Raw genomic sequence first — 24,120 nt, 5'->3', positions numbered from 1 at the left:
ATTTCAGGTTTTCATCCAATAATATTGACGTTCTCCTGAATGACTTACCCTTGGACTCCTGGATTCATACCGCATGACCTGTGTTTCCACCTGCTGCCCCTGCCTCTTCATACAACAGAAAACGGGGGTCACTACGGTCTTTTGTTTCTCTAGCTAAGGTTCCAGTTTGTCACTCATGTTTTCTCTAAATACACACAGGAACGTGAATCTGGGCTCCGCTCAGGACACCTCTGATGGATGGGTCAGGAACACGGCAGCCTCTGCGGATGCCTGGCGGGATTCTGGGGCCCGGACGACACAGGGGTGTGTGTGTGTCACCAGGCGAGGCCCTCTGCGTGAGTGTGCTCAGGCCAAGACCACCAAACCTCCCGATTCCAACTCTCAGAGCTTCCTGCATCTCTCCCCAGGAGTTCGTACCATATGCATGCCCGTTTGCTGCCTGCCTGTCTCCTCCGGTCTATGCATCCCATATCTTGCTCACCACTGCAGCCCTGTGCCTAGAACATTCTAGGTTCTCGGGTGCCTGGGTGGCTCAGTTGGTTAAGCGACTGCCTTCGGCTCACGTCATGATCCTGGAGTCCCAGGACCGAGTCCCACGTCCGGCTCCCTACTCAGCAGGGAGTCTGCCTCTCTCTCTGACCCTCCCCCCTCTCATGCTCTCTATCTCATTCTCTCTCTCAAATAAATAAATAAAATCTAAAAAAAAAAAAAAAAAGAACATTCTAGGTTCTCAATGAACACTGGCTGAAGGAAAGAACCCCACAGCTTCCTCAAGGGGAAGAGCCCAGACTTGTTGGAGAAGAACTTCCAGCTTATCTGCAGAATGGGAACAATGTGACTGAGGTCCTGAGGTGGGGCAGGCATCTGCTGAGAGGAACGAGGGCTGGGGGAGGTCTTTGGATGCTGAGGCATCTTTATTTTCTTCAAGTGGGAGGAGCAACCACTTCCTCCATTCTGGTTACTCTTTAAGAGTGCCCTCCCCGCCCCCCGCCTCCCTGGGTGCACAGGGCTTTCCTCCACACCCAGCCTTCCAGGGCTGGCCCTTGCCCGAGTCCTACTGCCTTCCCAGGGAGGCTCCTGTCCCGTGTCCACCCTCACACTCCCCTGGATCCACATTCCTGATGAATCAGCAGGCCATGGATCACTCCCCAGGAGCCACGGGAGCCGTCAATGCCCAGATGGGGCGGGAGGATGGCCCGTCCCACACGGCCTGCGAGATGCTGACCTTCGTTCATGAAATGTGCCAACGGTAGGGCGGTCGGCTGACCTTTGTAAATGAGCAGTTGTCTCAGAGAAGAGAAAAAGATGGCTTATGTGTTTGTAGTGAACTGAAAAATCAGCTTGGCCACATGCCTGATGGCGTCACTCACTCAGAGCTCTTCCGCCCACCTTCCCTTTGGAGCTCTGTTGTGTTTCGTGGGCTGTAAACAGAGAATTAAATGAGGAAGAGCTTTAGGATCAGAGGGGCCCGGCAGCCCCGGTACGCGCTGCTTTTTCCCGACGGTACCTGGAGAAGCCCCGAGGATGGGGGCCTGGAGCCTGGGCGCAGCTGGGGCCAGGCCTCTCCTGGCCGGCCCGCCTTGCTCACCGGGTCCTGGGGGCACGGGCATGTTTCACGCCGCCTCTCTGATTACGGTCACCCATGGAACCCGCTTTATGTGGGTACATTTTCCACAAATGTAGAAAGCACAGGACACCGAAATTTGTGTCTGATCTTGGTCACTTCAGTCTAAGCGACTAGATGAAGTCCTCTTATTTTGTGACCTTGTCCTGATGTCTGAAGAGACCCAAAGCAGTGAAATAATCGTGGCATTCATGGCTCCGTGCTTTCCGGGAGCCGCACCAGGAACCGGACCCAGGGGGGCTCGCGATCCTTCGCAGGGCAGGCCACGGCCGCCTTCTGTCTACTGCAGATACTTCTATTACTTCCCAAAACGTGACAGCATGAATATCACGCCTAAAGAAGACTGATCTCCATTAAATTTACCGTGGAAGAGTTTTCTTCCCAGTAGCTCCAAGGCTCCCCATGGATGAGTGTAACATGCCGTGCTACCCCAGAGCATGAAGGACACTGCAAAAAGCAACTTGTCTGATTTAAAAACTGACATTACGTGATGCTGAACAATGAGTATCTTCCTGTTCCTGCTGGACTGGTCATCGGTGGAGCAATGAGCCCTTGGGCCCCGTGGGGCCCTGCCACCACACCTTCCTGCACAGCCGGAGTGGTCAGGCCGTGGCTCCCCTAGACTCCTCAGGGCCGGGCTCCAGGGGCTCTCATGGCTGTGAGGGTGGGTGGTGGGTGCGTGAAACGTGGAGGAGGCAGGGACTGGTGCTGGTGTTTACAGAGCGGGCAGTCTTCATTTCCACGAAGAACTAGGCTCTCCTGTTCTAATACTGGGCCCCTTGGTCTATCTTTTGTTTCCTCATCCTCCATGTGTAAATGGTGGCGAGGAACACTCCTCCCCATCAGGAAAACGCCAGTGCAGGCCCAGGGATGATGGCTCTGGCCTTGGCCTTGGAGTCAGGGACAACAGAACACGGGCAGTGTGGCCGTTCACTCAAGAAATACGGGCTCAGCTGCCAGGGATCCGCAGAAGCAGGTCTAGTATCTGCATTTGCGTGAAACATCAAGGCTCGAAAAAGACTATCTAATTAAAAAAACTAGCACATCACCAGCAACCAACAGGTGCATCTGTACCAGCAGGAGACCTCAGCTTGATGGCCTCTTCTTTGATGCCGAGGAACACTCCCTAAATTTCAGGCATCCGCACATCTAACCCTGGTGCTGTATCACTAAGTTGAGAACCACATTCGAGCTTCTCTGTAACTGGGGACTAGAGCAAGAAATCCATTTTGCCGGCTTGGCTTTCTTGTAGTTGGGGTTTATCAAGGAGGGCGCCACTGGCCTTTGACGTGGCAATCCTCAGCCACGCGGGGTGGGCACGCGCACCACACAGCCCCAGCTCCTGCCCACTGGACGTTGCGCCAGCCAGCCCACTCCCAGGTGTCCCCCGGCAACTGCCCTGCACACCCTTGTCATTAAAAGAACGTACGGTACCCTCGCACAAAGCATCAGATGAAGAGAAACCGTCTGAAATTGCAAAGACCCTGGGACAAACATGGACCAAGGACACGGAAAGGCCGGGAACTAGCTGGTGAGAAACAGGAGGGTAGCTCTGTACTCTCCCCGGTCCCGAGCAATGGGAGAGCCAATGGGACAGTGGCAGCGTGGCCCTTCCCGGCGATCCTTGATTTTAAAAACCGTCTGGGTCCAGTAACAGATGACATTACAAAGTTAAAAGCCTATCCTTCCAACTTTTAAGTCATAAAAACCCCCACACGTCATGTACCTGGCTACATTCCCCCACTACAAAGTGTCCCTCCTCCCAGTCAGCCCAAGCACTAACTTCTTACACGATCCTTTAGACATTTAGCAACGCGATTCTGCTATCACGGAATAGTAGTATTCTAAATTTGGAAGCATTTCTCCCAGTTGCGTTTCTGCTCAGACCTGGAATAAATCACAGAAAAGCCCACCTACTTTACGCTGCGTTTGGGTCCTTTGGAGACAGAGGGTTCCTTTTGCAGGACAGCGGAGTAAAGAGCATAAGGGCAGGAGGAGGAGGAAGGAACAAAGCGGAAGGTAGCTGGGCAGGAGGGCCACTCACCACTGGGCTGGCCCGCGCCGAGCTGGCTCTGGACGAGGCTCGGGAGCTGGAGTTGAGGTGGCCGCCGTGCTCTGAGGGCTGTCCACACAGCCGCCGCCGCAGGGACGCAGACAGAAACAAAGGGACAGGGTCAGCAGAGCTACAGCGAGCGCGGAGGTCAGCCGCGCCATGCAGAAAGGACAGGGGTGAGCGAGGAGAGCAGGCTCCCCTCGGAAAGGAAGGCTGTGTCGGTCACAGCTGCAAATACATGCCCACCAAGGACAGAAAAAAATTAGTCATACTATCAGAAGAACACAGGATTCTTGGTTAGTGAGAAGCAAGTAACACAAGGCATCCCCATCAAGCCGGGAGCGCAGTCACGCCTGGTGCCGGCACAGAAAGCCCCCTCGGCCACGGGGAAATGACAGTTTCCGAGGCCCGGAGCGCCCGGCAGGGTGCTTGGCTTTTCAGCGGTGGGAAAGTTTGCTTCGTCGCTCTTTCCAGGGGAAAACAATTAAGATCTAGGGCTCCTCCGAAGTCAGGCATGGCTTGTTTAAAGTGCCAGGTTACTGGTCGGGTTGCCTGAATGAGGTTTTTTTTTTAATCTGTCTGTCTCTCCACCTGCCTGAACGTTCTTCTAGCAAAAGAAAACACAGTAACTCGCTGATCTGGAAGTGATGCCCTCTTAAACTTTGACTTCTACTTACCTTTGTTCCAGTCCTAGATAGATTTTTGTTTTAATCTTCCTTTCCTCTTGAGTGAGGTGGGCGAGGAGGGGAGGCAGGATTCAAACCCGACTGAGGGCCACAGGCACCCACTGGATTGTGACGTAGCCTCAGGGGGATCGTCCCAGAGTAACAGCGGCCCCTCCATCCATCCCCCCCCCCCCCCCGCTGAACACCATGCATCCTGCCAGGCAGGGGCTGACTGTTCTCTCTGCTGCACCCTACTGGGCCCTGCAGGCATTCTCCCTACTGCAAATTCTAGCAGGCACAGAACTGCAGAGGTGCTCACGACTCCCATCTTAAATACCACCTTTTAGTTTGCACATTTTTCCACCAGAACGTAATCCCCCGAGGGCAGGTCTGTGTCTATCCTCTGCTGAATCCGCAGGGACCAGATGAGGCCTGGCACACAGTGTAACCTCAAGAAATACTTGTTGAATGAACAATTTCAACTTCAGACTATAAATAGCCAGACCCACCCTACCTATTCATCATTCTTCTCATTCCTTTATCCGATTACGATTTACTGCATAGTTACGCTTATATGCAACATTGTTTCTGATGCACAGACACCTGTGCACACGCCCTGTAAGACACTCATTGCCACACTCGGCATATACAAGAAATTTACCACGATGACCACTCTCAGCTTTTGCTTTATTATGCAACATAAAAGGAAATACCTAAGGTCACTACTTTAAGGTAGAAGAATTTTGCCTTTGGGTTCACGGACACAAGAGCTAGGAAATCTGTCTTCTGGAAAAATCCTACTGTGTTCTCTGTCATTTGCGTTCTGGTTAACCGTGCAGAGACAGGACAGGTTGCTGTTAGCAGGGCTGACTGCTGGCCCAGGTGTTCCTTTTTTTTTTTTTAATTTTATTATGTTATGTTAATCACATTACATCATTACTTTTTGATGTAGTGTTCCATGATTCATTGTTTACGTATAACACCCAGTGCTCCATGCAGTACGTGCCCTCTTTAATACCCATTATCGGGCTAACCCATCCCCCCACCCCCCTCCCCTCTAGAACCCTGTTTGTTTCTCAGGTCCATAGTCTCTCATGGTTCATCACCCCCTCCAATTTCCTCCCCTTCGTTTTTCCCTTCCTTTTTTTTTTTTTTTTTTTTTTAACATATAATGTAGTATCTGTTTCAGAGGTACAGGTCTGTGATTCAACAGTCTTGCACAATTCACAGCGCTCACCATAGCCCAGGTGTTCCTAACTCCCTAGTCAAAACTGCTCTCAAATCAACTGCCCGGATCATGTGGGAAGGAGTAAGTTTAGGGTCTGTATCACCCTGGTCCATGTGTCAACTTTAGAACAGCTTGTGTTTGGAAGCCAGCGTGGCTGGTGTGGGGCTGCCGTAAATTATAAAGACTGTCCAGGCTCCATCTCTTACTGGCCATGGGACCTCGGAAAAGTTTCCCAGCCTGTCAGCCGGGACACAGAATTGTCAGGACGCTGGCCACACAGAGGTGCTGGGGGTTATGCAGAGAACCCGGGGGGGCTCTCGCCTGCTTTCCTTTTCTGCCACAAGCAATTTGCACGCTCCTGGATCCGATGGCACTGGTGGCCACGAGTCCTCCGACACCACGCACACAGCTTAAGGACGGTGAGGAAGATATAAAATAGAAACGTTTTCAAGCAAAATAGCGATACTTAAAAGAGAGCTAGTCATTTAATCTCTAATCGTTAAACTGTAATGAAGTCATTTGATTGTGAACATATACTGTAGATGAGGCTACCTTCTAGGGGAGGCTAACAGAAGCTGGACGCTCTGGAGATGGGGATGAACCGTCCAGAGTGGGATCAGGACCATCCCATGCAGGCATGGGGTCAGCCTGGCCTCAGGTCGAAGCAGAGGGTCCTCTCCAGCTCTGTCTTGGGCTGAAGGATGTCAGGACGGGACCCCCGAGGGGGGTCAGCCTCCTCACTATGGGTGTGCGTATCAGCCAGCGGTCACAGCTGCAGGCTGGACCAGAGCCTGAGGAAGCTCTCTCCCCAGCCACATTCCCAAACGTGGGACACTGGCATCCACGGGGAGGGCAATGTTGGGGCTCGGGGAGATGCCGAGGATGGAGCTCAGTGAACGCCCCTCCCATCCAGCCTGCTAATTTGCTGCCAAAGATCTCTTCTGAGGGATTTTACCCCAGGGTTCCATTTGTCCAACTTAATTCAACAAATGCCTACTGAGCTCCTTCTGCATGGGAGTGCAGTGTTAAGTGCAGAAAAAAACTTATTTTTACTCTCTTTGACTTCTTCTGCATGGCTTGATGCCAGGGACATGTGGCCATATTTTAGACATTTGTGCTGTTGGGACAAGAAGATGTCTGACTTCCTTAAGTTCCCGAACGCCACCACTCCCAGGTGGTTCCTACAGGAGGCAGAAAGCACAGAAGTAAGAGTGCTCAGCGATGCTCGATAAGAATCGGGGGCTCGGCTGCTCTTAAAGTCCACCTGCAGAGGCGAAGGGGAACTGAAGGAGAACATACACCCCACCTGCTTGGAAGCTCTACTTCAGTCTTCGGAAAGTACCCAGTGCTTGGGGAAAGTTTCATTCTCTTCAAAAATTACTATGCGGTCTTTTTTCTGATAAAAGAAAATCCTTTAGTTGCATTTTATTTGTCACATGCAGGCCAGAGCTATTTCTCCAGCAGACATGATTTGTGAGCTTCTTAACGGCCTACACAAATGTTTAAGAACCGAGAAAAAGATTTAATATAGTTGGCTCCACCACGTTTCAAACGGTATGCAAAATAAAATTAATAAATGTTTAATTAGACGTCAACAGAAACTAATGCTATGTCCAATATCTATAAAATTTACATTCTAAAGAAAACAGTAGGTGTGGCAGCTTTGTGAGAATTCCTGAATATTTATGAACTACAGTAAGCCAGAGATGGGATTATTTAACCAATTTAGTAGCCAATTAACATCAAAAGCAACATTATAAAAAGCACTCCCGAGTAGTTCCTTGTAAGCCATGACATTTCCTGTGGGCCCCGGGTGGTGCGTCTGCACGGGACTTGCACGGGACCTGCGGAGAGCGGCCCCTGCGGAGGAGGAGCCCCCGTGGGGAGCAACCCCTGCAGAGGAGGAGCCCCCGTGGAGAGCTGCCCCTGCGGAGAGCAGCCCCCGCGGAGGAGGAGCCCCTGCGGAGAGCAGCCCCCGGGGAGAGCAGCCCCTGCGTGCAGAAGCATCCACACCAGGAGGACATTCAGTTTCATCTGCCCCTCAGGACAGGGCCAACTAGCCTCCTCATTTCCATGGACTGACTCCATTTTTCTATCTCGCTTCCCTCTTTCATTCACTCATTTTTTTCACTCAACAAGCATTTCTTGTACAACTGACTAGTACACCTTTATGGTGAGAACCGAGTCTGTCATTTCAAATCCTTAGAGGAGGTGGAAAGACGGCAAAATAAAAGGGAATTATGTACGGTTAAGATCCTGAGTCTTTGAATTTGTTCCTGTTCCTCGATTATCCAGAGGTGACAATAATTTGTGGCCCGTGGAACACCCCTCTTCTTCCTATTTACTTTAAGCGCACCTCACCCCGTGTTAGTACTGTTAGCGTGTTGCAGGGAAAGGGACCAGGAACCTCGACTAAGGTCTGTCTTCTCCCTTGAACTCCATGTATATTGATGTGTGAAGACATTAGCCCACCAGCCAAAGGCATCCGTGACCCTCACTACAACAGGAAGTTGAGATGAGACAGTGTTTCCTCCCTAGAACCCCGGCTAGTTCTCTCCAGCGGCTGGACCTGTGCCCAGCAAGCCACTCAGGGGCATGCAGCACACGGGAGGAAATTCGGGAACCAGAGAAAATGCCTTACAGCATAGAAACTGCAGGCACTGCCCCGCCGAGCCCCGCTGAGCAGGCTGCTCTCATCGAACACAGACACCTGTGACGAAAAACAGACGGGCAGGTCAGGGCACCCTTCCCCCTCAGTACCCACGACACAGGAAAAGGTAAGCGAAGGCAGGCTGACCCGTGAGGAGAACTGTCCTGCACAAATCAGACATGCAGGGGAGGCCCTCAACCGCCTTCACAGGCAGAGCTGAGCAGAACAGGCACATGCAAAAATCTGAGAGAGAAACCAGCTGCTGTCAGCTGGCATGCAATGTGCTCTCCTCTAGGTCCTTAAAACGTATTATTCTGAAAAACATTGCTAAGTAGGAACTTGTTAATCCAGACTTCAAGGGAGCAGATATTTCAAATATCCTGAATTTTGTCATGGCATCCTCATACTTGGTATTTAGAAAATGACACTAATAGAAAGTGACTCTGGAATAAACAGCATGTTCACTTAGTTCAATATTTTATAATTTTTAAAAAATTGCTAACTACAAAACAATATTTGATTAACTTGAAAATCCCATATAATTAAGCCCCAAGGGTGAATGGGAGTTTACAATGCCGCGAATGGCCATCTCAAACTTTTCCCAGCTTAAAGGAACTTCAATTTTCCCTATTTCCCCTGGAGGACACAGCTGGTCTGTCCAGCCAGTTATATACTATTTCTTAAGTGTGAAATCTGATGGAAATTCAGAAACTTTTCAGCAATATAGTATAACTACTTTGTTTAGTATCAGTTTCCCGCAAGGCGTAAGTACCTTGTATTTAAAACTGGAAATTTCCCAAGTAATACAGCACAGTACATTAACATCTGTTAAGGTTACCAACGCAATAAAAAGCCATCCTTCTTTCTGCCAGCAGATTAAGTAAAAGAAGTCGCTGCTCCATTCCTAGCTGACAACCCTATGCGAGCACATGTCTTCCTGGAGCCTGAAGTGGTATGACAGTTATTGTCAGCTTCGGGGAGAGAAAAAACCCAGATCTGGCCAAAGGGGACTGACGGATACCATGGCATGTGTGAGCTCCACGTAAAGGGGTAATTCGCAAGTAGCTGGGCTGCAGACATGTGCATCCACACTCCCAGAGCAGGTGTGTAATGGAGTGGAGTGTGCATGTGCAGGGGGGTGGGGGGTGGGGGGCCCAGGTCAGGGGACTGTGGCAGGAGTGATGGGGATGGGAGATGGGGGATGAGGGCAGGGGGAATGGGGGATGAGGACGGGGCGGGGGGGGGTATTAGGAGGGGGGTGGGCGATGGGGGGATGGGGTGGGAGGACGGGGGTATGGGGATGGAGGCAGAGGGATGGGGACTGGGGGAGGGGTGGGGGCAGGTCAGGGGACTGTGGTGGGGGTGATAGGAGCAGGGGGATGGGGGATGATGGCGGATGGGAGGGGGTGGGGATGGGGCAGGTCAGGAGACTGAGGTGGGTTGACAGAGGGACTGTGATGGGGGCAGGGGGATGGGGATGGGGAGGATGGGAGGGGGTGGGGGATGGGGAGATGGGGTGGGAGGATGGGGAATGGGGTGGGGGCAGGTCAGCAGATGGGGGAGGGGCGTGGGGGCAGGGGGGGCGGGCAGCACACGCACCCGGTAACTCCCAGCAGGCCGGGCAGCGCCGTACAGATAGGAGGGCTGGAGGACGAGAGCAAATGGCAGGTTTTAAAAGCCTTGAGAAAACAGCAACAAATAATAGTGACAAGAAAATCACGATGCTTTCAAGTGATGACAGCCAAATTATTGCACAAAGGTTAGAAGAAAAAAGAAGTCAGTGTAGGGCCCATGTTTCAGTACATCAATAGATGCAAATCCAACTTTAAAACAGCCACAGTCCCCAGGATCTCTGAACGAGGACTATTTTCTAGGCACTTCTTTTCAGGCATTCCTGGAGGAAAGGGTCAGGGAGTGAGACAGTGGTGAAAACACCATGGGCAGCCACCAAACCCACACCTCAAAACCCCAGGTTAATAACGCACTCAAGGGTGTTAATGCATAAATGTCCACACAGGAGGAGCGCAGCGGAAATGGTGCTTTTATTTCCATCAAGTGATCCCAGTCACGGTCATGAGGACCCAAAGGGAGCTGCCAGACGGTGTCGGCCGGCGAGGTCTGGCAGCCCCCTGGATCAGAGGACCCACACCCACACCATGGACCAGGCAGAGTCGTGCCCAGGTGGGCAGGTGCCAGAGCGAAGGGCAGCTCCCGGGGCAGCTGGGCCCTGGGTCCAGAATAGGATCATGACTCATTTATAGGCAGAGGCCACGTCAGCCCGCAGGCCAGGGCCACCAAGCCAGTCAGGGATGTGCATGACCAGGGATGAATCGCTCAGCAGCTCAGGGAGATGACAGTTCAACCTCCACAGTGTGATCTGTCCTGGACTCTGACACCGAGATCCTCGTGTGAGAACGGGACTCATATTCCTACAGCTGAAAAGGCCGGGCCCCTCAGGGCCTGACCCGCACACCGGCCTTGGAAAAACAGGAAACAGAGGGGAGACTGAGCCAAAGAGAATATCCCCGTTCTCCCACTTCTCAAAGATGGAGGAGTCAGATTAAGCACAAAAGCCCTCCAAATTGCTTCCTGGACACATTTACAAGAGAAAAATATTTTTAAAGAAACAAATGAAACCCCAAATGGGGAACAATTGCTGGAAAAGGAGGAGAGACCCAAGAGACCAATTCTTTGAACCTGAGCTTTTGGAAATATGTGTTTAATAGAGCCTCCTTTTTCCTCAATTCCCTTTTTTCTATATAAGGTCCCAGATTATTCTGATAACGTTTTAAAATGTTGAGAAAAGTCTTAGCAAGTTAGTCCAGACGAATAAAACGCCTGCTGAACTCTGGTGTCTGGACTTCGGATAGAGGAGGTTGAAGTGTCCTCGTACCTTTGATTGGAAAGTGAAGGGATACACGCAGAAGGAAAGAGAGGGAGGAAGGGGATGACAAGGAGGAGAACAGACCCGGTTTCCACTCTGGGCAGACAGGGGTTTGGGAGCAAGGCCAGCGCCAGGAAGCCCGAGGTCGGAGCAGGAGAGTCCCTGTAATCAGAGAAAATGGGCAGGAGAGGGAGAAGGGCTCACAGCTTCATTTCACCTCAAAGGTCCAACGGTATCGTAAATTCACACAAATCTGCTTTTTTACAACAAAATCGGTAAAGGGCATGCACTTAATGGAGCAGGGAGAAAGCAGGACGGTCAGAAGGAAATAAAGACAGTCTAGTTAATCGACAAAACTGTGACGTGGGACCAAATGAGGAGTTCTGAGTCGACACACAGGCAAAATTAGATTTCATCAATTTTAATTGATAGTGAGACCATCAGGGTTTTTCAAGGTCTTTGTAACTGAAGCTCTAAGTTTTAAAGTTTGGTGGGAAAAAATTCAAAACTAAGAATCAGCAGAGATATCAACCTTTATGTAATAAAATATTTCACTGGACATGATCTCTGGTGTGGCTTCCTTAGGTACTGACGTGCTGTGTGTGCGTGTTCAGGATTCACAGAGGACAGGATAGATTCAGTGGTATAATTCTGAGACCAACAGTCTCTCAACATTTCTGGGGAATACTACTGTATCCATGGTTTCCCCAAATAAAATGTTCTATCCAAATTAAAGGCTCCTCGAGGAGGAAGCCAGCAACTTCAGACTGCCCGGCAATGTTCTACCACGCGTACGAGCATGGGGCAGTCCTTGGAGGTGAAGCGGTTCCCTTCCAGGAACCTGACGGCCCCTGAAGATATCCCGCCATCCCTTCAAGGTCCCAAACTTGTGCCTGTCATTCCTCTGTCTGGCATAAGCTACACCCATGTGACCTGAGGGGCCAGCAGGTGGAATTCTGGGGGGCGGGGGGCGAACAGGGAGAAACTTTCTAATGTTTCCCACAAATACTGAAACTTGTTCCAGTGGTTGGGAGAACATTCTGTGTAGAAACCATTTTGTCCACCCCTCTGGGGCACATGGAAAGCACCACGACCCGGGCGGGGGAGAAAGCGCCCACAGCTGCGGCCACCATGCCCAGGGTATGGGTCTGACAAATCCAAAAAGACTGGAGAATTATGTAGAAGAGTCTTCAGTACTGCATACAACATTAACTCCATACAACATTTCTGTTTTTATATTTAAACAAAATCAAACAAGCCTGTGTGTTGTGCAGGAATAGATATGATACCTACAGAGCATGATAATTACCAGAAGATTCTGCGGGTCGGTGAGTAAGATAAGATCTCAGGAAGAACAAGGGTGGGGACATGGGGCCTCACGAAAGTTCTGATGTTTAATGTTTGGAACGGATCCACTCTAATTTTGACTTTAACGCTCTGAATGTGGGTTATATCTCTTAAATGAATTTGAGTCAGAGACATGCTTAACTTTGGTGAGTAATTCACATCTGCATATTAGGTACCTCTCACCATCTTCTACTTTAGAGCAAGTATCTCAGCTCGGAAAGTGAGGATGAAGTAAAGTTTTCCGAATGAGAAAGTGCTCTTTGCAATAGCAAATCTCCCACCGAAATACACACAACACACAAAAAATTCAAGATGGTGAAACCCACCAATACGTTGGTGCTTACAGCAGATCTGATGATATTCAGTCAAAATTCACCTACTGGGGGAAGAAGCGATGGGGTATTTACTCATATATGAGGCTGGGAGGCAGCGGTGGGAGTTTGGAAAGTGGGCAAGCAAGCTGATGGGGGGGATGGAGCTGCCAGCCACGCCTGGAACCCCCTGCAGCAGGGGTGAAAAGGGGGAGGGGGTGAGGCATGACAAGGGAGGATGGAGCACCAGCAGTTACACTTCTGTGGCTTTACCTGCTTAGTTTCTATTTATTTTCTTCTTCTGTATTCTTCATGATTCAGTTCACATCCTTTGTTATGACACTTACTTCTACCTATCCTCCTATTACCGCTGCACTAGTGTATCTGCTAGGTGGGTCTGTCTTCTAGAAGTAAATGCTTCCAGAGTACCTACCTACCTCCCTGTTTATCTTTGTGATCCTCCTACCTGAACTAGTTCCCTAGTGTTTGCTAAGTGATTATGAAACTTATCTAAAACAAACAAGCCTTACCTATGATAAAGGGCTCTTAAATAATTTAGAAATATTTGTGCCTGTCGAGATTGATGCATGTCCTTGAAGTATGGGAAGGAACCCTGTTGTGTAGACATTTGGATTTGGATTTGGTTTGATTTCCATTCCTAGTCCATCCCTGAGAAATTGCCACAAAGTTTGCATGTACCCTACAAAGTAATTGTTTTCAGGAACCCTCAAGAAAGAATTACAAGGTTTTTCTTATTTTTTCCCCCTTTTGATAACTTGACTACAAAATATCCACATGAATCCTTTCTTTCCTTGTGTCCAACTGAATGTAAATATGATTCAAGTGCACAATGGGGGGGGGTAAGCCTGAGTTAAATGTATCGTGTTAGTTACTGCTCAAAAATGGACTTTAACATCCATCCAAATGAAAATTCATAAAATAGGTGTTAAAAATGAAAAGAGAGCTGAGTTCACACACAAGATGGCATGCTCCAAAACCTGTGGTTTCTGAAGAGAGGGTGGGAAAGATTTAAATGAGAACCAACCAACGTCTCCTCTCTGGATGATGACAAAGTAGAGAATCTGCCCTCACCGCTGTAGCTGGAATTCTGAGAACCAAAGAAGACATGGTAAGTGGTGAGCACTTTCTTACTGTCCCCAAAGCACCGCCTGTCCCGGTCAAAAGGCAAATATAAAATGACCAAACCAGTATTAGTACTTCAGGAACACCAACGTAGTGTAAGAATCAAGACACTGCTACGGCAGAAATGCTTACCAACTAGAAGTTCTAGGCTACAGTTTACATTTCAGTGTCTGTGTCTCGGCGATGTCCTATGGTTTAACTCTTACTGGTTCTCACAATTTTTCATCTCTAGTATTATTTGTAATTACTTACTAAATCTCATGATGAGGCGTCTATCACCTCCCAATGTGGACTGTCCTTATTACATACTCTCTTAGGGAACTAAGATTACGTCTGTGGCAAGATTTTCAATGCTTTCCTCAGCCCAGCACGTGAGGGCTGCAGCTCTCCCAAAACTGGGCGGCGGGGGGAGGGGGGCTGCAGCCTGAGAGAGTCACCCCCAGAACGCAGGGGCCTGCAGCCATCTTCAGTGTGACCTGGTATCTACTTTATCAAGATCAGAGTCTGCAAGGGGAGGCTCTTTGGTTCTTCAATCGGTATATTTCCTGATGGTTTATTAAATCCATTTTATATGTAATTTTACTTTGTGGTGAACAATTTTATAATCAAGTTCTTTTGCATCTGACGTCTAGAGGCATTGCTTAGATCTTAAACCAAACCACAGAGAACACTTTTGCTGTTTGAACGTAAAAATCAAAGATGAAGATACACGGGTGTACGTATGACACAGAGCTTGGTGCGATCTCTATTGTCCCTGGCGTGCCGGCAGCCACCCGGCTGGGATATTCTAGAGAAGAATGGTACCAGTGGGTAGAAAGTGGATTACAGAACTTCTGTAGTAACTTCCAGCTCTAAACGAGGGTTCCTTATGATCGATTCTGGTGAAAAGTTGCCCATTAGTCAACATACCCCACAAGCAGACCGGGGCCGGGAGAGAGTACTGTGGCTCCTGTCCTATAAAGCCGGTGTGGAACAGTCCGCAGGAAGGCTGAGCAGGAAACGCAACTGTCCACGCCCCACGAGCACAGAATGGCGTGCTGCTTGCTTCTGTCCCTGGACTACTGCCTTCCCGAAAAACATAATCCAAAGGCCGTCCGTATAAAAACATAAATAGGAAGACGGGAGGATTTTTTTTAGTTTGGAACGAGAAAAGTTTAGATAAAATGGACGTGTATGCCATCCGTAATAGGACGAGAGGTGAAAAACCTCATCAGCCAGTTTCAGAAAGTTAGATGGGACTGGGTTACCCCTCTGAAACCTGAAAATATAATTCAAGTGTATATATATCTTAATATGATTAAGATAAATGAAAAGAAATACTATTTGCACAACTAGTAAAATTTACTATAAGGAAAAAAATAAAGCAAACATAGGAATAGGAAGATTTTAGTTAATTTCACGTATAGCAGATCCGCAAGTCATGAAACTTAATTAGAATGTATGCAGTTTCACTTCGTGAAGTCCCCTAAGAAGACCTCCCTGCTAAATCCAAAGCCCTCCCCACTTCTCTCGGACTCTCTTGCCGTTGGTCCCTTTCTCCCACCACAGGGCACTACCCTGCTCTTCTGCTGCCTCCTGAACCTGCACTGGGCCAGTATTCAGGGACACATGGACTCTAAAATACATGTTTTTAAAATGACAAATGAGGGGCGCCTGGGTGGCTCAGTCGGTTAAGTGTCTGCCTTCAGCTCAGGTCCCGCTCAGCAGGAAGCCTGCTTCTACTTCTCTCTCTGCATGCCACTCCCTCTGCTTGTGCTATCAAATAAATCTTAAAAAAATAAAATGACAAATGAGAGATGGGGACAGAGGGTGAGAATGTTGAATATAAGTATACTTGAAAGCTGAATATACTTAATATAGACATTATGCACATACACCTAGGGCAGCACAATAATGAAAGAGCAAGTATTTAATTCAACACATTTTTAAACTTAAGAGATTCTTTTTAATATCGATCTCTTACAGTAACACTTTGAATGTTAGAAGGCTAACATTCAAAGAATGTTTACCAGTTGAAAAATTAGTTTTCATTCATTTATAGGCTGGGGCTGGGGAGAGGGGAGAGACCCACTATAACAAAGAAAAAAAGCAAAGAAGCTAAATTTAGCGACTCTTTTTTTAAGCTTTGCAGCAACCTGTTTGCATTTTGTGTCTTGTAAATTTACTATACTAACCCTGCCAGATCTTCTATTCAGGGACTGTGATCCATGTAAGTCTCCATCATAACCATTTGTCTGTTTCAATGAAGAAAAGAAAACTAACATCAGTATACAAACGAAGACGCAGGCACCAATCAGCAAGGAAGAATTAGCTGGGTGTAAACTGAGCTTTCTCAGTGGAGCAGAGGAATGGCGAGCCCAGGATAACACAAATCTCAGCATGCCCCTAGATGCCTCCAGGCCTCTGATCCGCTCTATTATGACTCGGGAGAAATCGGACAGTCGGGCTCATCCGATCAGCCCAGGCAGTGTTACTCGTAACTACAGGTTAAGGACTTCTGTGGGGTGCAGCACATGGGCATGGGCGCAGCTGCTTTTGTTGGCAGTTTTCCTGTCTCCAGGTTTGTGATGATGCCACGGAAGTCCTAGCTTTGCAGCAGCCTGAGCGCCAGGAAGCAGGGTCACTACCCAGCCTGCGTCAATCAGGTTTCGGTTCTTGGTTCACAGTAGGTCCTTGAAAATTATGGCCCATTATGAAGTTGCATCCAGAAGGCTCAGAAGTAGCTTCTGTTCAATCTGTAATTCAGTGCAAAGGTTCATCATGGAAAAAATGTTTATTGTGGGTGTGTATCCTCTGTAGGATCTTCTATAGGAGCTCCTCATTCATCCAGTCTTCCTGAGTTACTTTTCAAAATGAAATCTGAGGCGCATTTCATGAGTTCCTAATGTGTCCTCCAGAAGAGAGAATGAGTAAGTGTGTGCCCACCTCCCTGCTCTTCCTACCTCTACACCCACATGCCCGCAGCCAAAGCCCGGCCTTTCTAGAATTGGTCTCATTCATCCATAAGGACGTTTCTGCTGATCGAAGACAAGAGCTGCCAAATGTCAGAGACATAACCTGCTCTCAGGATAGAAAACGGAAAGCAGTCCACACAACTGGCACAACTGGAAGGAGGTGCCAGGGCGTAAGGGAAGGGAGTCCAAATTCCCAATCAGTGCTCTGTCACGTGACATGATCAAACAGGCTTGCTTAATCTGCTGGCACCTCTACTTCCTCAGCTGTGGAAATGTGCACAGAAATGCGTACTTGACAAGGCCGCTGAGGGCTAATTCTGATTAAAATGAGTATCCCAAGTGCCTGGAGCAGTGCCCTCCTGAACCGTGTGCTGGCAGGTCCCCAGCCCCCACGGGGAACAGGAGCGTGTCCTTGTTCACAGGGTCGGGCAACGGGAGACTGGTTAGCATGTGTGTTGCAGCTACGACACTAATGAAGAATAAATAAATTAATTTCTAGACAGATCATAAGTCCAGATTCATGAAATCTTGACGATCAAACTACCTATTTGGTTACAACTCAAAAACAAGTCAATTTGAAGTTTCTAAATCAAACAGGAGAGTGTGTAGAAATCCCTCAAATTTAAATTTGAAAACTCTGATGAGTAACGTTAAGACATCTCTGAAATAAATCTGACAGTAAAAAATCCTTGGAGAGGGCGCCTGGGTGGCTCAGTTGGTTAAGCGACTGCCTCCGGCTCAGGTCATGATCCCAGGGTCCTGGGATCGAGTCCCACATCGGGCTTCCGGCTCAGCAGGAGGCCTGCTTCTCCCTCTCCCACTCCCCCTGCTTGTGTTCCTGTTCTCACTGTCTCTGTCTCTGTCAAATAAATAAATAAAATCTTAAAAAAAAAAAAAAAAAAAAAAAAAAAAATCCTTGGAGATAGGCAGGAATTTTACTCAATCTACTTCCCTTTCCTCTCTCTCGACCGACAAGACTATCTGAGATGGAAATGTGTGTCAGGGACTTGTAGACTTCAGACCACAGTCTTATTCTTTTGGTGGCTGTTTAGAAACTTGTTCCTGGAAAAAAATTAATATAATAATAAAAGCTAACATCAACCAATTGTAGATGACTTTGACTTTTCTAATCAGCGAGGAAGTAAAACATACCACATATATAAGCCCCCTGGCTTTCCACGGTTGCTTTATGGACTACACGCTGCTCTAGATAAACCGTTCCTTCTGGTCATCTCACTTTCTATGCCGCCTTCAGCGCAGAGCATAGCAGGGCGAAGGACAGGAGAGCAAGTGCACCCCTCATCTGTCACCGTTTCTCTTCCAGCCTTCCGTGGCCATGCAGGAAAAACTCCCTTCACAGACTCTGTGGACATCCACACTTTCTGTTGTAATGCAATTCTGTCATTGGGAATATATTCCTAGCATGAATTCTCAAATCCATAGAAGCTCATTGACATCCCTATAGTGAAAAGGACTTTGACCTCTTAAAGGACACTACCGTTTTCCTCTTGGATAGTTTTTTATGTGTTGGATTTGGGTGGGTGGAGCTGTTTTTATACGTAGCATAACAGGATAAGGAGAGTTGAAAATTAACACATTAGAATAAAAAGTCCACAGATGGTGTATCAACTTCATCTGAAGTCAGGTCTCACGGATGGTCAATTTTCTTTGCTGCGGAGACTGTTTTTTCAACACCCCTTACTGTGCAGACCACGTGCATCATGGTGACCTCATGTGCCCCTGACCTGGGCAGTCAGAACACCTAAAGCTGGGGCCGGGGAGATGTGAATCTTACACACAGTAACACTGCGGAGCGCTGCTCTCAGAGAGAACGAAACACAGAAGACATTCACAAACTAGTATTTTCTAAAAGAGTGTAAGTAACATACAAGAATGAAAGCCTTATCAAAGCCAGGGATTCCAGTGGTACCCTGTGATTAGTCAGAATGCCTCCAACCACCCTGCTGTTGCTATCAAAGCACCAGCGACCTTCACACTGACCATGCAAGCAAACATCAACCGCTATCTCGTTCGATTAATGATGTTAGATCATTTTTATACTGTCAAAAGATCACATCCAAGGGTAGGAAAGACGGGAAGCAAAATAAGAAAGGCCAAGTCAAACCTGTGAAGTGCAATATTTGATGCACTCAACTTAGTTCGAAAACAGAATGAAAATGGAAAAGAAAAACAAAATCCGGAATGTATTTCTGAGTATTGCTAACACATGTACTCATTCATTCCACCAGGGCTGGCCCTTAAGTAGTTTACTGTCAGTTTAAAATAAGAAGGCTAAAAATCCGGAAATACACTGTGCAGACATTTACTTAGACTTAGAGAACAGAAGAGCTGCTAGAATGGAGTCACTGTGAAGTGCGGTGGGAGATTCTGTGAAGAGCACTTCCTGAACCTAGTTACGTGCCTCTGTGCCTCGCGTTCTCCACGGGGGATCTGTTGCTCGCCAGTGGCTGAGGCCAAGACCGGGATGGAATGCCCGGCTCCTCCGTGGCCAGCAGCTCCTGTCTAAAGCGGTGAACTGCAGCCCTTCCAGGAGGCTCGGGGGGGCGAGCGTGCGGTGCAGAAATATGGCACTATTCATTACCGTCTTCAAGGTAAAAACTACATTTTAACAAAAAGTTGCTAAATAATTTTCAAAGGCAGTGGAATGAATGAAGCACAAAATGCTTTCAGAAAAAGTCCTAAGACATGAATCAGTGCATAATCTGCTATATCACTTCAGTGCAGAGGCACTTTATTGCTCATTTCTGGCGAGATTCGATTTCTCTCCTTTTTGGTGTCATTTAAATGTACAGGTTTTCAGATGCACAGGTTTTTCTGAGCAAAAGGTGCAGATAGACAGATGTAAGAAGGGAAGTTCCAAATTGAAATCTAAAGATTTCGTTTTTGGTACCAGAACCGAGGTCTTTGTAAAACAGCACTTTTTGGCAAAAGAGCCAGATTGCACATTTAATTTGAATGGATGCAGATTAAAAAATAATGGATTTTTCATTAGAGAAAATGACTTTGACTTTAATCTTTGAAAGGAAATGTAGAAGTTTTGGGAATTCTTGATTTGATTTGAGTTCCTTGAAAGCAAGACACTCTAGTCCCGTCTTGGTACCCATAGCTGTTAGCACAGCGTGTGACAGATAGCTGGTGCTCGAAAACCGTGCGGCGAGTGAGTGTGTTCAAGCACGGAGCCTGACCCTGAGGATCAGAGACACACCCAAGGGGCTCTGCAAGAAGAACGCTCACTCTGGTAGGTACACCTGCCCTCCGGCCTGCGGCACCCCCCCAGGGGGTCTGGTGGACAGCATGTGTGTCTTTCTAGACAAAGATAGACTTGGCTTTTTGGACAAACACACCCATGAGATTAGTGGAAACACCATAGGTTATTCCCCATCACACGGCACTATTAGGATCACGCCTCGACATCTATCCGACCATCTCACCCAGGCGTAAGGACCCCCATACTCCAAGTCAGGCTGCGACTGTCAGCACGAGGGTGGAAAAGGAAAAGAACAGAAAACAGTTGCCAAAATCAATTACAAAGCGAACCCAAACATCAGAAAACATAAAGCAAAACCCAGGTGATCTTGAAATCGTGACAAAATTACATTTTTACATGACTTCCAGGACCTCACGTGTATTTACAAAAGGAATCACATTAGAATGACAGCCATCATAAAACCCAGTAACATTAAATAAAATTTGCATGGCAAATGTTACTATAATTCATGAAATCTGAAGCAGTTTGAGCAATCTTAGTTCCTCCTCTATGAGATACATTCTATTTATGTTAGGCAAAATGTGAACACATACATCACTATCAATTTTTAAGTAAGAAAAATTAAAATCTTATGATATCCAAAATCTAGGTTTACTGAGAAGAATGCCCATGCAAACACCAGGAAAGTAAAATTTCCCCCCATTTTTAAGGGTTTACTATCACGGCCAGTTGAATGGAGAAGGCCTGTATTTTGAGAATGTCAAGAAATAAAAGATATGACCTTTGAACTTTACAAGCTAAAGATTTCAGGATATTAACATATATCAAAGCAGAACACACTGACCCTGCACAGGGAGCGGGTGAAAGGAGGTTCCTCTCTGCAGGGCAGCTGGCCCACCAATGAATGGAGGCCAGAGCTCCCAGGCCCCTGAGGGCTTGGGGACTGATGCTATCACCTCCTCACTGTTCTGTGCTTGTCCTGAACCTGTCAAAGTTATGAGGTCTTACTCTTACCTCCAGGATCCAAGTTCTCAAGGTCTGTGATTTTTTTTAAAGCATTGTTTCTTTAGACCAAGTATATCATGGGAAAGAATAGCGTAGGAAACCACCTGGCTAAACACAAAAATCCTGTCCACTGTTGATTTTCCACTTCCTGCTCCTCTCTAATGTCCAGATTGTGGGCTTCTTCTATAAAATTTTATACCTTAAAACAAATATGCTGGAAATCTTGGCAGAGAATGGTGACTAGCAAAGAAATTTAACTCATGCCTGGGTAAAATCATTGAAAATGATATGAATGCTATAAACAATGATTTTAATAGTTTAAACTCTTTAGGGTCAGGAATCTTTCTGAGATATCTTAGGAAAGGGACAAATTCTTTTCCCAGAAAAATCCAAGTACACACAAAATCTTGAATACAATTTCAGGAGGATCACAGATCTGAAAATGGATACTGTGATAGATTTGGATTCTGTGTCCAATTTCTCTGCTGTTCTCTCTTGAGCCTGCATTAATCAGATTTTGTTCTCACCATTTCCACCAAAAGTTTCCTTGTCAAGGTCACCGACGTCCTCCATGACGCTAAGACCAGTGGTTGGCCCTTAGTCCTATGCTCCCTTGACCCCTCCCCTCCTCCTGAAAACAGTATCTTCTTCTCTTGGTTTCAAGGACTCAGCCTTCTCCTGCACCTGCTCAACATCTGTCATTTCTGTGTCTCTGCCACAGATTCTGCAAACTGAGTTTTGCATTTATAATGCTTTGGTTAAATGTTACTTCCTCTAGCTTGACTCTTGTCAGAGACAAGATCTTTGAGGAAGTTATAACTGTATGGCTAAGGGGAAAGTTTCAGAGAGCAAGGAAGCTCTTCAACTGACTTCACATCTGAACTGTTACTTTCTGGCAAAATCACTATGATCTGCTTTGGGCACTGCTAGGACCATGACAACGATTGCTCGACAGAATGACAATGTGGTACCTTTACAGTTACTGTTGTGAACAGCCAGATGAAATGCACATTCACGGTGCATATAGGAAGTCTAGATTTGTCTAATTTAATTGTCATGGTGATCAAAAACAAGCCTTCCGCTCTATACAGTTCTTGAGCGAAACGGATGGCTGCACTGGGGCCTACTTCCTACCAGCAGTGACAGCAATTGTGACCCGGTCATAAATAAAACTGACAAGCTCAGAGTAATGTACTGACTTAAAGAGCAAAGCAAAACACAGTTTCTCTACTTCACTTCCCAAGGCATGCAATGTTTTCAAGTCTCATTATGGAGATTTGGGGAATATTTAAGGAAAAATACGTATTTGTCTTTATCAACCATCAAGCTGTCAGTGATGAAGAGATTTCATCACAGCTGACCGAAGGTAAGACTCCTGAGGGTGAGCAGTCCTGGGGCTCATGGATCCAGCCTGTGCCAATTTCCCACCAGGCAGCCTACAGCAGCTTTCAAGGAGCTACGTAAAAATAGCACTGAAGAACAGTTACTTTACCTGAGATGTCAATCTGACTGGGAGCACGTACGCCAATAGCCCCCTTCATCACAGCAGCATCGCCAAGACAACTTAATCAAGGCGTGGCAGTGCCGTGATGTGGAGAAATATACAAACATTATGATGTCCACTCCTGGGAGAGAGACACAACAGAGGGCGCTGTGCTTATCAATAATCTCTCTGCAACGCAAGGAAACGCCCCACCTTTGATTAGATTTCAAATGAGCCGCTTCTCCGTTATACTCTGGGGTAATGAATAGGAAATCTGAACGCAGGGATACAGCACAAAGATGGCCAACCGTAAACCATGCAAACCCAATCATTCTGGTTACTGACCCTCAGACTTCCACGACTACCCACTGACATGCGCTCATCTTCATCAGAAGCCTAGTAAAAGAAAGGATGAAAACAACCATGAAGCATAATATAAAGAAACCCATGTCCAGCTTTCAGAGAGATGCGGCCGATCTGACACCACAGCAGTGGGGCAGATCAGGCGCCTCTGGAAACCTCAGTGGACGTGAGCCTACGTCTTCCCCAAATGGACCTTGTGTGTGCACCTCTGTTTACAGAGGGCTGTTTTTAGGATGTTACCGCTTTAAGTTAATTTCACTGAAGTGGTGTTATTTACTTTGGGGGTAATCTACAAACACACAGCCTCAATGCATATCACTCTGCAAATTACTTGTCGGTACTAGATAGCAAAAGAGCATTAAAACTGTCATGAATATATATTAATACTCAGAAATTTCCCATTCTCCCCTCACAAAGTTAGGTCAAAATGCTAGAAGTTGAGTCCACAATCTTTGTTCAGATAATAGTATCAATAGTAGTTTCTTTCATAAGCATCGCTAAAACATATCTGATTCATGTATTTCAGCTACTATAACTATAAAGTAGACTTCAATCAAAGCGAACACAGTACTAACCGATGTGTTTCTTCTGGATCTACGCGAATAGCGCTCACTGTCTTCCTACCAAAGCAATGGAAGAAACAGTATTAAAGGTCAGATACAGACAAAACAGAAGCCTTAGTCTGGTTGTGACACAATACGGTATTTCTGATATAAATGTCAAATAAATATTTTCTTTGATGCCATTAAAAAGGCTTCAATTAAACCACTGAGGAAGAATGTTTTCTTTGGGGAGCATGTAAGCACACAAGCAGTTGGCATATTTCATTTTAGCTTTGAAAGTGTGTTGGGGGAAAAGATGGGCCTTTGTTTGTTCCTAACCTCTACAACGTGGTCCATTTTAACCAGCCTCCCTTTCCACCTACATTCAGAACCTTATTCTCTTTCCTTTGGGAATCAGAAGATAAATCATTTCCATAAAAGCTCCAATAAGGATGTCACCCAATCTACTATATTTTGTGCATTCTGAGATGCACACAGTTTTTCATATTTGGATATCTCTGAAGTGGGGGTATATCTTACCATCAAAGTCATTCACGTTAAAATTAGCAGCGTTTTTTTCTTTCTCAGTGGTATAGAAAACAATGAGGCATCTTTTAACTGGGTCTTAAGATTTGATAA

The 24,120-nt window shown here is 47.0% G+C and overlaps 1 protein-coding gene across 35 annotated transcripts in view; it reads right to left on the bottom strand.

The window, feature by feature from the left end:
* LRRFIP1 (LRR binding FLII interacting protein 1) overlaps nucleotides 1-24,120 on the bottom strand; it is a 143,492-nt gene that overhangs the window by 30,615 nt on the left and 88,757 nt on the right. For 13 of the 35 annotated variants that reach the window (XM_064587338.1, XM_064587340.1, XM_064587341.1 and 10 more), the window contains 9 exons: nucleotides 23,515-23,559; nucleotides 22,922-22,972; nucleotides 20,312-20,350; nucleotides 16,080-16,139; nucleotides 13,808-13,870; nucleotides 11,189-11,266; nucleotides 9,820-9,864; nucleotides 8,212-8,280; nucleotides 3,669-3,746 (listed from right to left, as the gene is read on the bottom strand). The exons of 6 other annotated variants lie outside the window; for them this stretch is intronic. In XM_064587338.1, the coding sequence (XP_064443408.1) occupies nucleotides 3,669-3,746; nucleotides 8,212-8,280; nucleotides 9,820-9,864; nucleotides 11,189-11,266; nucleotides 13,808-13,870; nucleotides 16,080-16,139; nucleotides 20,312-20,350; nucleotides 22,922-22,972; nucleotides 23,515-23,559 (528 nt within the window). The remainder of the gene's footprint in view (nucleotides 1-3,668; nucleotides 3,747-8,211; nucleotides 8,281-9,819; nucleotides 9,865-11,188; nucleotides 11,267-13,807; nucleotides 13,871-16,079; nucleotides 16,140-20,311; nucleotides 20,351-22,921; nucleotides 22,973-23,514; nucleotides 23,560-24,120) is intronic. 16 more of the 35 variants (XM_064587323.1, XM_064587325.1, XM_064587334.1 and 13 more) reach the window with 8 other exon arrangements.

This window comes from Mirounga angustirostris, unplaced genomic scaffold, assembly GCF_029215605.1.
Source record: "Mirounga angustirostris isolate CCGP_5_RB_7025 unplaced genomic scaffold, mMirAng1.0.hap1 SCAF_3, whole genome shotgun sequence".
NCBI classification, from domain to species: domain Eukaryota; kingdom Metazoa; phylum Chordata; class Mammalia; order Carnivora; family Phocidae; genus Mirounga; species Mirounga angustirostris.
Note: the sequence above shows the minus strand (reverse complement) of the source record. Positions and strands in the feature narration are given on the sequence as shown.